Raw genomic sequence first — 14,640 nt, 5'->3', positions numbered from 1 at the left:
AGTGCATAAATCATACTTAAAAATGTCCCTCACAGCAAGAGTTCACAGGCAGCACTATAATTGTGACCAACAAAGCAATGCCACCCCAGGCTACCAGCTTGTATGCATGGTTATGGTCAATCTCCTAGAAAACTGGCCCTGTGAGGGGGAGAGGAATTAGACAACTGTTAAAGTTTGAAGCGGTGATCAACATTTATTGTTCCACTGCACATTCATCTGTTAATGACTGCCTTGAGTTACTTGGCAAAGGTAAACGAGCCCAGAAAAGAGGGGAAACAGCTGAAAGATAAATGTAATTTTCGCAAGTTTTGAGATGTCATTTCACAAACTATAGGGTGGAAATTCAAGGAAATCTTTCTTAGTAAGAGGAAGAAAGAAAACAACCCAAACCACAAAAACCTAAACAAGACATAGCAGAGTAAGAAAGGAAGAGGTAGTGGTGAAGTTTGAGGATTTGGAGCAGTTACACCTCTAGCTGCAAACTCCTTCTGAAAGCTGCTGACAGAGCCTTGGCATCTGATCACCTCCTGACTGCTGATTAACATAGCACTGTTTTATATTTAACTCAGGCCAGAACAGGAGGGGCTGGGGGGTGGGGTTGCACTGCTTATAAGGGGAGCACGGCAGAAACAATGTTCTGTGTCAGTTCCCTCTGTCTCCCCGCCCTGCTGCACTTATTTGCTATCTCCATTGCCTCTAAATGCATGTTGTCTTTAATTAATCGAGTGTCTCGTGGAAAGAGGTGCAGGAGACAGGCAGAGAACAGCTAGAGCTACACAATTAAAATACAAACCAAGACTGCTGAGTTTACTGAATGCACATGCTGAAGTGACTAATAAGCTTTTTTATGGTTTATGTTTTGTTCTGAGAACAGACCTAGGAGCAGAGATGGAGGGCATGGATTTTGAGGATGAGAAGTCCAAGAGGTACTGCATGAAGACAAAGCATGTGGCTATCATCTGTGGAGTCGTGGTTGTTGTAGGACTTGCTGTGGGGCTTGGTGTGGGATTGAGCAGACCTAAACCTCCAAAGGTAACAGAGCCACCAGCAACAGAGAGACCAGCAACAGAGCTACCAGCAACAGAAGAGCCTCCTCCCCCAGTGGATTTGGATCCCTGTCCTTCCAAGAATGATGAGACTGGAGACTGGAGGGATTTTAGGCTGCCCTCTTATGTCAAGCCTGTCCACTACGATCTGGAAATCAAGCCTGAAATGGAAAAAGACACTTACAGTGGGACAGTCAGTATATCTATTGCTCTGGAAAAACCAACCAGCTCCCTGTGGCTTCACCTGCGAGAAACCAAGGTTACAGAAATGCCCACACTCCAGAAATCTTCAGGAGAGCAGATTGCTCTGAATGACTGCTTTGAGTACAAGCCACAAGAATACATTGTGATGAAGGCAGCAGCAGAGCTCTCTGTCACTAATGAAAGTAATCCCTATGTGCTCACCCTGAAGTTTCAAGGCTGGCTGAATGGCTCACTGGTTGGATTTTATAGGACCACCTACACTGAGAATGGACAGATCAAGTAAAGCAGTTTTATTTATTAAACTTTCTACTCTATTTTTACTTGCTCAGGCATGTTCTATTCCTATTTCAGCTTTTCAATCTTATCTCTCACCAACTTGCTGACATTTCTGGGCTGTTCCTTAGTTTTCTCATTCCTCTAAAGAAGATGCTATATTCAAACCCTTTGGCTTCTGACTAGTGAATGTGGGCTGGAGAGATGAGGGGTTTGTTATTATTATTCTGAAAAACCTTTTCAAAATCTTCTGGTCTGAGCTTACCTTTGAACTGAATGACTTCCTCAAAGAACTGGAGGGATCAAGGCCTGTGTTTATCTCTATAGTAAATAGCATACAACCATATAGGCAATAAATAGCATACAACTATCACCACTCTCTTCTGTTATCCCAAGGTAGCAGTTTTGGTGTAAAATGTGTTTCTAATAGTTTTCCTGATAGCATACCTCCTTGATGTTGTAAGCCGGAGGAATACTCAAATCAGAACTTCCCTGTCTCTCTTGCAGCTGGTTTAAATTACATGTAGGAAAGTCAAAACAATTAGGGTCATCTTTTACTCTTTTTTTTTGTGCTTCATTTCTTCCTTATTAAAATATCAACAGTCACTGAAAGATTACAAAGCCTCTACTAGTTCAGCTGAGCCATTCCACTTGCCAGGTTTGTACAGCTTCGAGGCAGAAGCTTGAAAAAGCCATTGTCCACTGCTCAAAGGCTTCTCTTCACAGTTAATATATGGAAAGGACCCTCACCCATTTTCTGATATTTACATTTCTGAAGTGACTTTTTCCAGCTTTTACAGCAGGGAGATAAACTTGGCTAGACTTTTACAAGACCCTGTAGGAGGAACATGGTAGATGCATTTTCATGGCATTTTTTTGTCCTCCAGGGACAATGGTGTCATGAGTGAGAGTCTCATCAGCTCCATTCAACCACTGATAGGAGTAGCTGCAGTGATAGGCAACAGCAACAGCAGATCCAAGAGGCAGAGGATAAAGCAAGCATTGATTTTTCCTGTGGAGAGGTCATGTAGGGAACAGTTGGAACACCAGGCAGCTCTTTTCCTCTTGTTTTCTTCTATCTATGACTGCAGCACTGCTCTGACTTAAAAGGTGCTTTAGTTTTATACTTTGAGCAGCTTTGGTTTCATACTTTGAGCATCTGATATCGCCACAGCAGTTTTAAAATGCAACGTCCTAGCATCTTTCAAAGTTGAGGTGTGTTACTTCCTTTTCATTAGTGAAGGATATCTAGATATTAAATTTATAGCCCCAGGTCTGTCACAGCCCCAGAACAGCAGGACCTGAACACAGGTCTTCTGAGTTGCAGAGCTGGAGAGGTGAGTGCCTGTCCCTCAAATCCAGACAGTATAGGTAGACAAGGGCCAAGCATCTGATACCAGGAAGAAAGGATAACTTTAAAACTAAAGAAAGTATAAAATGTGAGCTTACTTTGACTGTTCCTACTTCTTGAATTGGATACTGGAAACTACAGTTGCAAAGATGATCCTAGACAGCTGTCTGAAAACTCTCAATGCAGAAAGAAACTTGAGGGTGTGAGGTTTTTAGGCTTGAGAAGAGCTTTAACAAGAATTTGTGAGTGGCAAATTCTGAAATATTTTTCATGTGGTTGAGTTCGGGCAGATTGTTTGTGGGGGTGGCAGAGGTGGTGTGCAGTATAGTGGTAAGTACAAAAAAGCAAAGCAACCACCAGCCAAGTTGCTGCTGTGGAGCAGAGGGCAGGGGATAGAATGGAGTGAGGAAGGACAGTGATGGAAGGGTTTTATTATTTATTAAAAATTAATTTCCCCCCAGATTTTTGCTTAAACACAATGCTGACTGGAATTTGAATTTTTATTTTTCCTTTGCCTGAGGTAGACACCACCCTTGGGACATTTCAACCCAAATAATTCTGTTCTTGTCATGTTGCAAGTAAATATAAATCAGATTAGGTAACAGCAATGATCAAACAAGTCTGTTAATTGCGGATGTTAAAGAGAAGGGGGCTAAGGTGAAAAGGAGATCCAACATGTAATTAACCTACTCCATTATCCCTTCTGTGCAATGTTAGAAGCAGCAGGACCTTTTGAGAGACTTAATAAGAATGAAAGTCAGGTTCTAGAGCTGAGCTGCTCCCCAGATGTTTATCTGGGAAGGCAAAGGTTTGCCAAAGCATTGCTATAATGCCTTTTGTTTACAAACTGGGCACATGTCCAGGCTCTGCTGTTGCTTAGATTCAAATCTCCTAGCCCACTTCCTAGAAAACAGGTAGAGATGTGCTGAACATGTCTCTAAGTCTGGGATCCTTGAGGGGCTTAGGGAGAAGAATGCCTCATTTGGGGATCCTGTTCAGACAGATCACATAATCCCCATCAGGAAAAAGGTGCTTTTGAACATACCCTGAAGCAGGTAGTGAGATACCTTGGAATCATGACTATTTAAATTGATGTGCACATGCAGGTAGGAAACAGGAAAGCAGAAACTTTGAAAATGTCAATTTTGGGCATAGACCTGCCTAGATGCTTCTGTGGTTCCCAAATCTAGCCATAAGCAATTAAGTCCTTTGATAAAATTATTTCTCTGATTGCACATTTCATTTCCCCATTGATGGAAAAGGAATAACAGTCCTTCCTTACTTTGCATGATGCAGTGAGCATAACTACATTACACTTTTATTGTTTTCAGATCTTATGGAAAGGAGCAAAAGAAGAGTCATTGGCTGGTGTACTGGGTTATTCAAGTCACTAGTTTCTCTTAAGGAATGTGCTGAAGCCCTCTTGTATTTTTTCATTAGTTTTAAAAATAATACAAACATGTCACAACAGCTGGCTTTGATTTTGCACTGCTATTAGTGACAAAGTATAGCTTCCCTTTTTTAGGAATTCCCTCTGTCGTTCATAAGAGAGCAAGAGGCTGCCACATGGCAAACAGGGATGTATTTAGGATTTTATTGAATAGACAAGGGAAAATTTTTCTCCTGTATACAAAAGTAACAGTGCTGACTCTTCCTCAAGGAAAAAGTTTTCTCAGAAGAAGCAACAAGTCAAAAGTCTGAGAAAGACTAGGAGAAAAATGCTTTAATTAGTTCAGGGAGGAAGGATTTGACACTAACACCTTGTACTTCAGGGGAGGGGGGAAAAAGGAAAATTCATCATGGTTCTAAATGTATTACTGTTTTATTTTGAGAACAGCTGGATGCAGTCTCAGCCAAATTTTCACTTCTTATTACTATGATGTTTACAACTGTCAACTCTAGTTCATATTTAAAGGTCTGGATATCAAGAGCAGAAGCCACCAAAAAGTGAAGAAAATCTTATCCAAAAACTACATTATGCAGTTTGAGAGTGAATTACAACATTTCATGTTTCTATTGCCACTTCTATGCCATAGTCTGGAGTTCTCATAATCTAGCCTATAGGAAGGGTAGTGCTGAGGTTTTTCACTCCTAATGTCTGTCTGTCTCCACAAACATATGAGGATAGATAGATTTTTCACCTTATAAATCAACAGATATATCACAATGTTATCAGTCTGTAGGAACAAGACATAAATGTGTCAAAATACATAGCCAAGTTTTTAACCAATAGCTGTGAAGCACTGCCCTGGAGGCTTGGAGTAAACTTAATTTTGAAATAGCTTTCAAATCCTACGAAAAGTAGAGAGTGACAGCAAAGAATGCACCAAGATAAAGAAACTCTGTTGAGTCTGAAATTATGTTAAGGTGAATGCTCATTATGCTTTCTGCCCATGAACCTTTGAGCTACTATTCCACGGAACGTGAATGGAGAGAACCCAGACATATTACCTGTGTCAGGCTTGTAAATGACCCTTGCTGCTACAAGTTCCTAATGACCAGTTTAGTATTTAACTGTCACAGGGAAATGCCAAGGGCAACAGAAACATTGTAAAAAATTGGTTGTCAAGTGAGCTTCTAGGATTGCTGCAGATCTGTAATTTATGATGTACACTTTTAATTACTTTTTGGAAAGAAAAACTGCCTTAATATAGTTTGGAGCAGCTGTAGAAGTGCTGTCAGAAAATGCTCAACATTCCAGATTAATTGAAGGAGCATCTGTGATCCCTTTCACCATCAATCACTGGAGAATATGCTCTGCCACTGTGTGGGTCATTAAAGGGAGGAGCCTGATGTCACTGAGAGAAGCAAGCACAATATGAATGCTCACAGCCTTCACCTTATGTTTTTACATGACCCCTATTGTCTAGTTCCTCCAGCTGGCTGTGCATAACTGAGATTACTTTCTGACTCCCCCAACACAGCTTGTGTAGCATCAGTTACGTACTAGGATGTTCACCTGAACTTTTGCCAGCAGTTTCACTAATGGAGTCGGGGGAGCATAAGAACATTAGCAGAAAAATATATGTGGTAAATTAAGAAAAAGAAACGCACAAGCAGGATGAGATGTATTGGCATTTACACAATTTCAAGGTGTCCCTTCAGGAGGTATTCAAGAGCCTAATACCAAGATACACTGTAGTGGGTAAACAACTATTACAGTGACTTATTCCTTTTAGGTGATATCAATTCTTTATTTTAGGTGCATAAATCAATGGGAAAGTTCAGAAGGAGGGTGAGCAAAGTTTTCACTGTGCATGAGAGGTCATGCCTCTCTTATTGCCTGGCTCCTAAAAATATTTGATGATAAGCAATTGCATTAGTTTTGATCTGAAACCTAGAGAATGTTGATGACAGACTGACTATGCAATGTCAGCTCATGCATTTCTGATGTGACCTGCTTCTATGAATAGATAAATATGCACAAATATTTGTAGTTGAATTTAGTTTGTGAAATCCTTGAAGAAATGCTTCAAATTGTAGACAGGATTTCAAAGCCATATAATGAAGTCTTGCCAATGTGTTGTCTGTTTCAGGAGCATTGCAGCTACTGATCATGAGCCAACAGATGCACGGAAATCATTTCCCTGCTTTGATGAGCCAAACAAAAAGGCAACCTACAACATATCTATCATCCATCAAGATGCGTACCAAGCGCTTTCAAACATGCCAGTACAGGTTTGTATTTCCCAACTGCTGCTTCAGAACAGTTCTGTAGAGCTGCTGAAAGGTAATGTGGGTTGCCAGGTTTTACATGTTCACAGACTCTACCTCTCAGGTACTGTAAAACTCATGGTTAATAAACATTCCATGAACAGAACTGGTTGGCTGGTTTGGACTCTAAGTGGTCCACCAGCACACAACAGGGCAGCACAGAGTCAAATCCAAAGCAAAAATGAAACACCTCTTCTGTCATTAGCCAGCTGACCCTCTGTTCACATATTCCATGTGAGCATCCCCTGCTAACTATAAATAGATATTGGCAGGTTCTTCAGTCAAAGTGGGTAAGCTCAGAGAATGAGTACTCTGAAAGAGCTGCTTCCCAGATGGAAAGTCTGAAATAATCACTAAAACTGCATGATGGTCCAGAACAAGGATCTGCTGATCACAATTTAATGGCAAAGAATCCTGCCAGCCAGAAAGACTAGGATTATTCTTTTAAATAATGGAGGATCTGAAACCCCATCTGTCAGCTCATGGGTGTGGACATTTGTCCTTCTGCTATGTCTATAATTTCCTAAATAATCCATTTCTGGACCTACTGTGTCAAATTCCAAATTTTGCATGAAATTCTATGGCATCAATTATCTACCTTCTGGAAGAAGACTGAATGACTTTCAGATGAGAGAGTCTCTACTGGTATCTTCTAGTTCAACTGAATGTATAGTCTATTGCATAATTTCTAATAACAAGTTCTGAAGTGGGAGATTAAGTGCCAAGTTTAAAAAAGAAAAAAAAAAATGGAAGAAAAAAGAGCTTCCAGCCTCCAGACTGTTGGCATTTGCATTTTTCCAATCAGTCCCCCACCCAGAAAGCAAAGGTCTGCTTTTATTTAGAGAGCCCAAACTTATTCTCCTAGCAATGCAGCTGAGATATCTATTACCAGGCTGATACAGCTGCATCCATACTCTTTGCACATTTAAAGCTCTGACCCATTGTTATTAAAAATATTTTATGCTACCTAGAAGACAACCAGGCACTTTGATGAACAGCATGTGAAAGGAGACTGCTGTACCTTTCCTCACAGACCTCAGATAAGTGAGAGTATGAGCAAGGAAGTAAGGGGATAATACAGTATATTATCAAGATTTATTGTGTTTTGAGATTTACTTTACACCTTGACATGTGGACCTTGCCTCTAGTATGGACCTACAATAATAAACTTGCAAAGGGCTAATTACTGCTTCTTAATTGATTTGTTAAAAAATAAGTACAGAGAAGAAAATGTTGGTTATGCTGAATATGTTGAGGCTTGACTAATGGATTCTAGAAGGACACTTTTTCATCTGGTCAAGGTCAGTAGCTTTGGTCTTAGTAGTGAAAGAACTTTGGGAAAGATCTTTTCCACAGATGGAAATTTAAGAGTTTGTAAATGCAAGGCACGTTGTATGTTACATGACCTATAGTAGTTTGGGTGGTGTGAGCTTTATAAATCAGCATGGCAAAATCAGATCAGAAAAATCAGAATCTTTTACATTTCATTTGCATTTTTCACTGGAGTTGAGTTTCTTCAAAATTTTTCCACTCAAGTTCTGACTTTGTTGAAATGACAGAAGATATCAAAATAGAGTCAAAATGGTAAAATAATGGAAAATTAGATTGTGAATACTATTTCCAACAAGGAGTTATGAATATATCTGTGAATAGGTGGTTTTGCTCATGAAATCATATTACCTGTAACATTAACTGTCTGGGCTTTAGTTATATTGTGTTTGTAACAAAAAAATCTCATGGACCACTGTAAATCTAGAAGGCTAATTCTTTTATATGCTTTTGGCTTTTGTTCTATTTAAGTTAGTCATCCAGTCAGAAGCTCAAAAAGTTTCAGACTATATCAGAAAAAGAATAGAAGAAATATATGTTTAGAATAGAATCTTAGAATAAGCTGAGTTGTGAGGCACCCCTCGAGATCATCAAGTCCAACCCCTGGCCCTGTGCAGGACACCCCAAGAGTCTCACCATGTCCCTGAGAGCATTGTTCAAATGCTTCAGGAACTTTGTCAGGTTTGGTATTGTGACCACTTTCCTAGGGAGCCTGTTCCAGTTTTCACCCTCTTGATGAAAAACCTTTTCCTATAATCAAACCTAAACCTCTCCTGACTTAACTTCATGCCATTTCCTTGAGTCCTGTCACTGGTCATGGGAAAGAAGAGACCAGTAGCTACCCCTTCCTATTTAGTGTTGTCAATAAACTTAGAGGAAAAAACATCTGGGAGAATCAAGAATGTTTTTAAATTGTTTAGCAAAATAAAAACTATGATCAGCACTAAATTTTATATATATTTAGGCAACTCACCAATTAGCAGTGCTCATTTGTATTTGAATTAATTCAGGATAGATTCATTAGACTGGTCTATAGTCCAGGTAGCATCCCTGCATCATGACTTAAATACATGATGCATGTATTTAAGAGAGGGAAGAACTTAGTCTCTTCTCTGCTCTGTCTAAAGTGATGTTATTTTATGCAACAATTGCAAGAACAAAGCATACACCAGATAACTCCTGTTTGCAAAATTTCTGTTCATGTGAATGATTTCAAATACCTGATAAAAATTAGAGCAAGGTAAACTTGTTTAGTGGCAAAAAAGCAAAGTACCATTTCATGTATTTCAGAAGAAAAATATCTTGTCTTTTCTCATGCCTTCAGTGAAATGCCAGAAGAGGAAGACCTGGAGAGGTGATTTGTTGCTCCCATGCAGTTGCAGCCATCATACAAATATTGTACTCTTATGCATATGTTTGCAATTTCAAAAATCAATTTGATTCTTTTTGTATTTCTGCAGCAAGCTGTACAGCTCGGCGATGGCTGGACTCGAACAACTTTTGAGAAGTCAGTCCCCATGAGCACTTACTTGGTATGCTTTGCAGTGCACCAGTTTGACTGGATAGAGAGAACATCTGCAAGTGGAATACCTGTAAGTCCTTCTGTAGCCTGAACATGGTTCAGATGACAGATGTGCCTTGGTTTGCATTTTTTCTTTAAAATCTCTTTTTATACAAACAGGGACATATTTTTCCACTTCCTATAGCGTATTTTATGCAGCCTATTTCATCAGATTAGGTGTTCACAGTGACCCTCTGACCTTGACTACATACAGTGTTTTGCAGTCCTTCCCTGTCTCCCATCTTTGTGAGATCCCTGTTAGTACTGCCACACTGGCACACAGGTGAGGAAGGAATACTCTTTTTCCAACTCATCTTTGACTTGAAGCCTGTAACTGAAGGGATGTACAAGTTAGGGGGTACAGGAGAGTCACAGGCCATGAATACAAATACTTAATCATTTTCTGTGGATTAAAAAGTGTGAATTGCACTTGATGTTATTATAGCTGTTGAGACACAGGACTACAGTGCTATGTGCCATTATGTACTGACTTGCTTTATTTTACAACAGTGGCAACAGGCAATTTCCCAGTATAAGATCTGTAAAAGTAAGTATAGAAGTGATAGTGCTGCCTAAACAGGTGGATATTTGGTAGATCCCCTAATGAAGCGAATAGGTTTAATTAAATTTAATTAAAATTGCTCCTTCATTTAGATGCAGCAGGCAGGCCAATCCATTTCTTGCTTAGGTCCAAATCTCTTGAAGGTGTAGCTGATCAGGCATAAAGAGATCACAAGACATTACATTGAATCACAAACTGAAATCCAAAATACAACTCGCACCTCAACAGAAACTCCTCATTTAGCCTAAACCTAGTTTGGGATACTCAACCTGCTGTTTATTGCTTTAGATCTTTTCCTCATCTGATACAGAGAGTGATCCCTAGGGCTGTATGCCCTTCCTTCTTCCCCTTCCTTTCCCCTCATGTAACACAAGGTTTGTCATTCACAGCAGCTGGCAGTGCTTTCCTCTTTTCTGTAGACAATGTCCCAAATGGACATGGAATCTAGAATAAAACCCCAGACAGGCAACTTTCCCTTTCTCTTCCTTACTTTCTTTAACCAAAAAAGCTCATAAAATCCTTCCCTACTTAAGCCTGTTAGCTGATGTTAAAATCTGTCTTACAGAAATCTCCAAGATTCTGATTCTTAGCAAAGACTTCCTGTCACAGCACTGTGCTGAGGCTTCCCTCTGTGCCCTCACTAGTGTCATGCTGTATGCTTATATTATCACTTGACAAATAACTAAAGCTAAATTACACTTAGAAAGGCAAATGGAGCTTGCTTTGAGATACAGACATAATGTTCTTAGTCTCTGCTGTTCAACTAGGTGATTCAAAGGAGTACACTTTTAGGCCACCCAGTCACACAATTTTGTTAACCAATTTCTCTTCAGCATGGCTGATCCACTCATTATCAGGGACATGACTTTGACTACTTGGTCTCAATAAATATTCTCTAGAGTTCAGTTCCTTTAAAAATCAGAATTTGTCCAGGTTTTTGTGAAGAACATAGTGCAGTAGGGAAAACAAGTACTGAAGAAGTGTGTAAGGCTGTTTTGTACATGCAAGAGTTAAACATTCACTACTTGTCCATGCCATGCTCCAGAGTGTGGCCCAGAGGTCACTATTTGTTTTTTTCCCCAAGTGAAACAGTACAGCCCACAATGTTCCTGACTGGATGTAGTTTTTCTAAATAGAAGGGAGTGTCCACTGAAACATGGTAATTAAAGTGTGTGTGTGTAGAAGCAGGGTACTCATGTCGGTACAGAGGTTGCCTGAAGAAACATTTTCTAATTCAGGCCTATGTTACTTCATATTTTATTAATGCTGTTCACTAAACAATGTCTGAGGGCTTGCCTGCACTAGAAAACTTGGGGTTTAAGTGAGGTTAAAATCATAACTTTCCTTTCTCTTAACATGGACATGGTTTTACCAATATAAAATACATGCATAAGATCCATCACTAAAAATTATCTTTTACCCAGGGAAACCAGACTATCTTTAGAGGTTCTAATCATATATATAGAAAGTTATTCTTCTAACCTTTCCAAGGCTTCCTGTCCAAGAACTTTGAAGACCAGCTGAACAATGAGATATTTCAATTCACCAACTACTGAAAAGAGCATTCCAGTTTGCTGTGTAAATTTCTAACAATAAATCCCTCATTCAACAGAAAGTTGAATCCACTTGATCCATAAATTACTTTCATAAACAACAGCAAGAGCATAGAGCTCATGACATAGTAAATTATTATAAAATTCTGCCATTCACTCTAAAGCCCTAACGAAAACATTCATGAAATCAGTGGTGGGAAATGTGCCTACAGCTGGAAACAATGCTCCTGAGCTGATTACCTGTCAGGAACCAAATGTCTGGTTTGGAAAATCACAGAGGAGATTATACAAATGAAACCCAAAGTCAGTTTTAGCATAGGCCGAAGGTTTTGAAAACCATTAATATGGATCAGCTAGGGGACTGAGGACTGCTAAACTGGGTAAAGAGCTTACAGAAGTGGAAATTGCAGATTGTGATTGCAAACTGACCCTGGGGGAAATCCTGGAATGGCTAGAGTAGACTGCTGATCGAATTTCCTCAGCTTTCTTTGGTGTTTTTTTGGGTTTTTTTTCTTGTTTGCTTGGGGAGGGTGGGGGGGGTGGAAGGGAAAGGGGTTTTTTTGTCTTTTGTTTTTGTAATTTGTTTTTTAAAATTTTGTTGTTGTTGTTGTTGTTCCAGCTTTATTTCTGACCACTTTCCCATCCTCTCCTCTCATTGGAAGAAGTGTAATTTATGGTATTGAAACCAATGTGTTGTCAGGCTCCAAAAGTGTTTCTGGAACAGACCAGCTCCTTTTCTCAGCTTGGGCCCTAAACTCCTGGCTGACAGCACTGAAGGAGTAAACAAGCCACACCAGTGTAGTCAGATGAATGTGTCCCATTCATAAGAGTCATGGAGCTGGCAAAATGAGATAGATTGGTTTTCCTAAAACCAGAAACTTCACTCCATAGAGAAGTCTCTTATCCACACTGGAGATTTTCAGCTTACATACAGCTCCAGCAGGCTTTGGGACAAAGAGATTGAGGGAAAGATCCCCAAAAAGCTCCATGAATTCTGGTCTCAAACTTTGCCTTCACAATGTGAGGATAACTTCTCAAAAGTTTTTTTCAAGCCTCCTCATCATGGGCATGAATGCCATAAAGATTCTAGTCCTCCACAGCTTGTTTCCTACTGCTTGACAGCAATAGCCAAACCCATCCCAGGTATCATGCTCAGGGATAGAAAGGTCAACATTCAACACATAATTTTTTACTTTCATATACACAGTACACCGGAGGAGCACAGAAATAGTCACTCATCACATACAGGGCTACCAAACATGCCAGTTTTCCCTGACTTGACTGGTCATAAAAATGACAGCTGATTTTGGCTGTGATTTCCCAGGACACAGCAGCCCAGAAAGCACCAAAGCTGTGACTGGGCTGTGACCATCCCAAGGTCCTGGTCAAACAGCCACTCAACCTGCACAGGCCAGCATGTCTGGGAAGGGTCACAGATCTAGTAAATGCACTGTCTTCAGTGGGTTTGAGATCTTCAAACATACAAGAACAAGAGAAAACTGTGATGATAATATGTAGGAAAGATAAGAAGTTCAATAAAATAAGGTGCTATGGGCTTCTGACGCATTTCAATACAGATGTGCTCCTGAAGATTTATCTGATGGGATCAGTCAAGATCAGTGGACTGCTCAGAACAAGTGGATCTCCTTTTACTGTCCTTGCCCAGGTTTCCTCCTTGAGAAAACCATGGGCCATGGGGAAGTAGGGGCTGGTATGCAACCAGGCCCTGCTCCAGGCTTGGCCACTGTGGACATGGGTCTTGCCAGTTTTACAATTCAGACAAACAGTGGAAATTGTGCACATGTTGACTTGGTCTCTTTTATGTATGACACTTGAAAAACTTTGTTGAATAAATGTGATAGGGATCAGAATTTGGTGTTTAGGCCAGTCTCAGAGATAATCTGAACTGTTAGTGATATGTATGCTAAATGCCTTTTCAATGTTTGACACCTGATTCCTTTTAACTGAAAACTTTTCTAATTGTCTCTCTGTATTTTTCAGCTGAGAGTTTATGCCCAGCCACTGCAAATACACACGGCAGAATATGCAGCAAATGTAACAAAAATTGTATTTGACTTCTTTGAAGAGTACTTTAATTTGAGCTACTCTCTTCCAAAACTGGGTGATTATTAATGTTTATATTTTTCATTTTTTTAATTCAGTATGTGGTTATGTTGCTCCTACAGATCTCTGTGCTTTGGTGGAAAACAACATGAAAGCATTTGGTTGCTAACTGCTGATATTATGTCAGGATGTTTTAAAACTATACCAATGTAGTTCAAGATGTTTCTAAATGTCATGATGGATGAGTTGGTCTCAGTTACTGTTTAGTTACCAGTTCCCACTATTCAGTTTGCTGAATAACTGGTCCTGACATACTTACTTTAAAGTATCTTGTGGAAAATCAAGGCAAGCATTGGCAAAGGACCATCATGAGTTAAAACAGCCTGAGGTTTTAGAAAAATACGAACCACTTCCATGTGAACTGGACAAAAGTCAGCAGTGAGACAAGTGAAGATGGAAACTGCCAGAGAGTATGTCATATTATTTATTAATCTTAGTGCAAAGTGGGTGTGTATAGACTTCTTAGAAAGATGAATGTGGTCCAGCATACAACTTGTAGTTTCTGTTGCTGGACTAAATAAAGATCTGGAACTAAATAAGAGTGGACACACTGTCAAATTTTGCCCATGGTTACAAAACAAAGAGAAGGTAGTGCATTTGGGTATCCTTTAGCTTGGACTATCTGGACTCTGGATCCCATTCATGCAGTTTAACATGCACGATAATCAAGCTGGGAATGCAATGAGAGTTTTGGAAATTATCCCTCCTAACACCTTCAAAGAGGTAATTCAGTTAGGTCCATGAACTTAAAAGGATAGAAAAATACTAGCTGCAAACAAGTTGAGACAATATAGGGGGAAAAAATATCCTCCAAACTTTGAAGACAATTAATAATGCTGTGCAAACCTTTTGTTGGCTATTTGTACCTGGACCTGTCAGGCTAACCTGTATTATTTTAACAAAAGGCTTTTGCCTCCTTTCAA

General features: G+C 39.7%; 1 protein-coding gene across 1 annotated transcript in view; it reads left to right on the top strand.

Moving 5' to 3' along the window:
• Positions 1 to 674: 674 nt before the first annotated feature.
• The window catches only part of ENPEP (glutamyl aminopeptidase), a 34,831-nt gene continuing 20,865 nt past the window's right edge, over positions 675 to 14,640 (top strand). The window contains exons 1-5 of the mRNA XM_079306382.1: positions 675 to 742; positions 875 to 1,529; positions 6,411 to 6,552; positions 9,378 to 9,509; positions 13,595 to 13,715. Of these exons, the coding sequence (XP_079162508.1) occupies positions 889 to 1,529; positions 6,411 to 6,552; positions 9,378 to 9,509; positions 13,595 to 13,715 (1,036 nt within the window). The 5' untranslated portion in view covers positions 675 to 742; positions 875 to 888. The remainder of the gene's footprint in view (positions 743 to 874; positions 1,530 to 6,410; positions 6,553 to 9,377; positions 9,510 to 13,594; positions 13,716 to 14,640) is intronic.

This window comes from Erithacus rubecula (assembly GCF_903797595.1).
Source record: "Erithacus rubecula genome assembly, chromosome: 5".
Taxonomy (NCBI): Eukaryota; Metazoa; Chordata; class Aves; order Passeriformes; family Muscicapidae; genus Erithacus; species Erithacus rubecula.
This window is presented reverse-complemented; position numbering and strand designations above follow the sequence as displayed.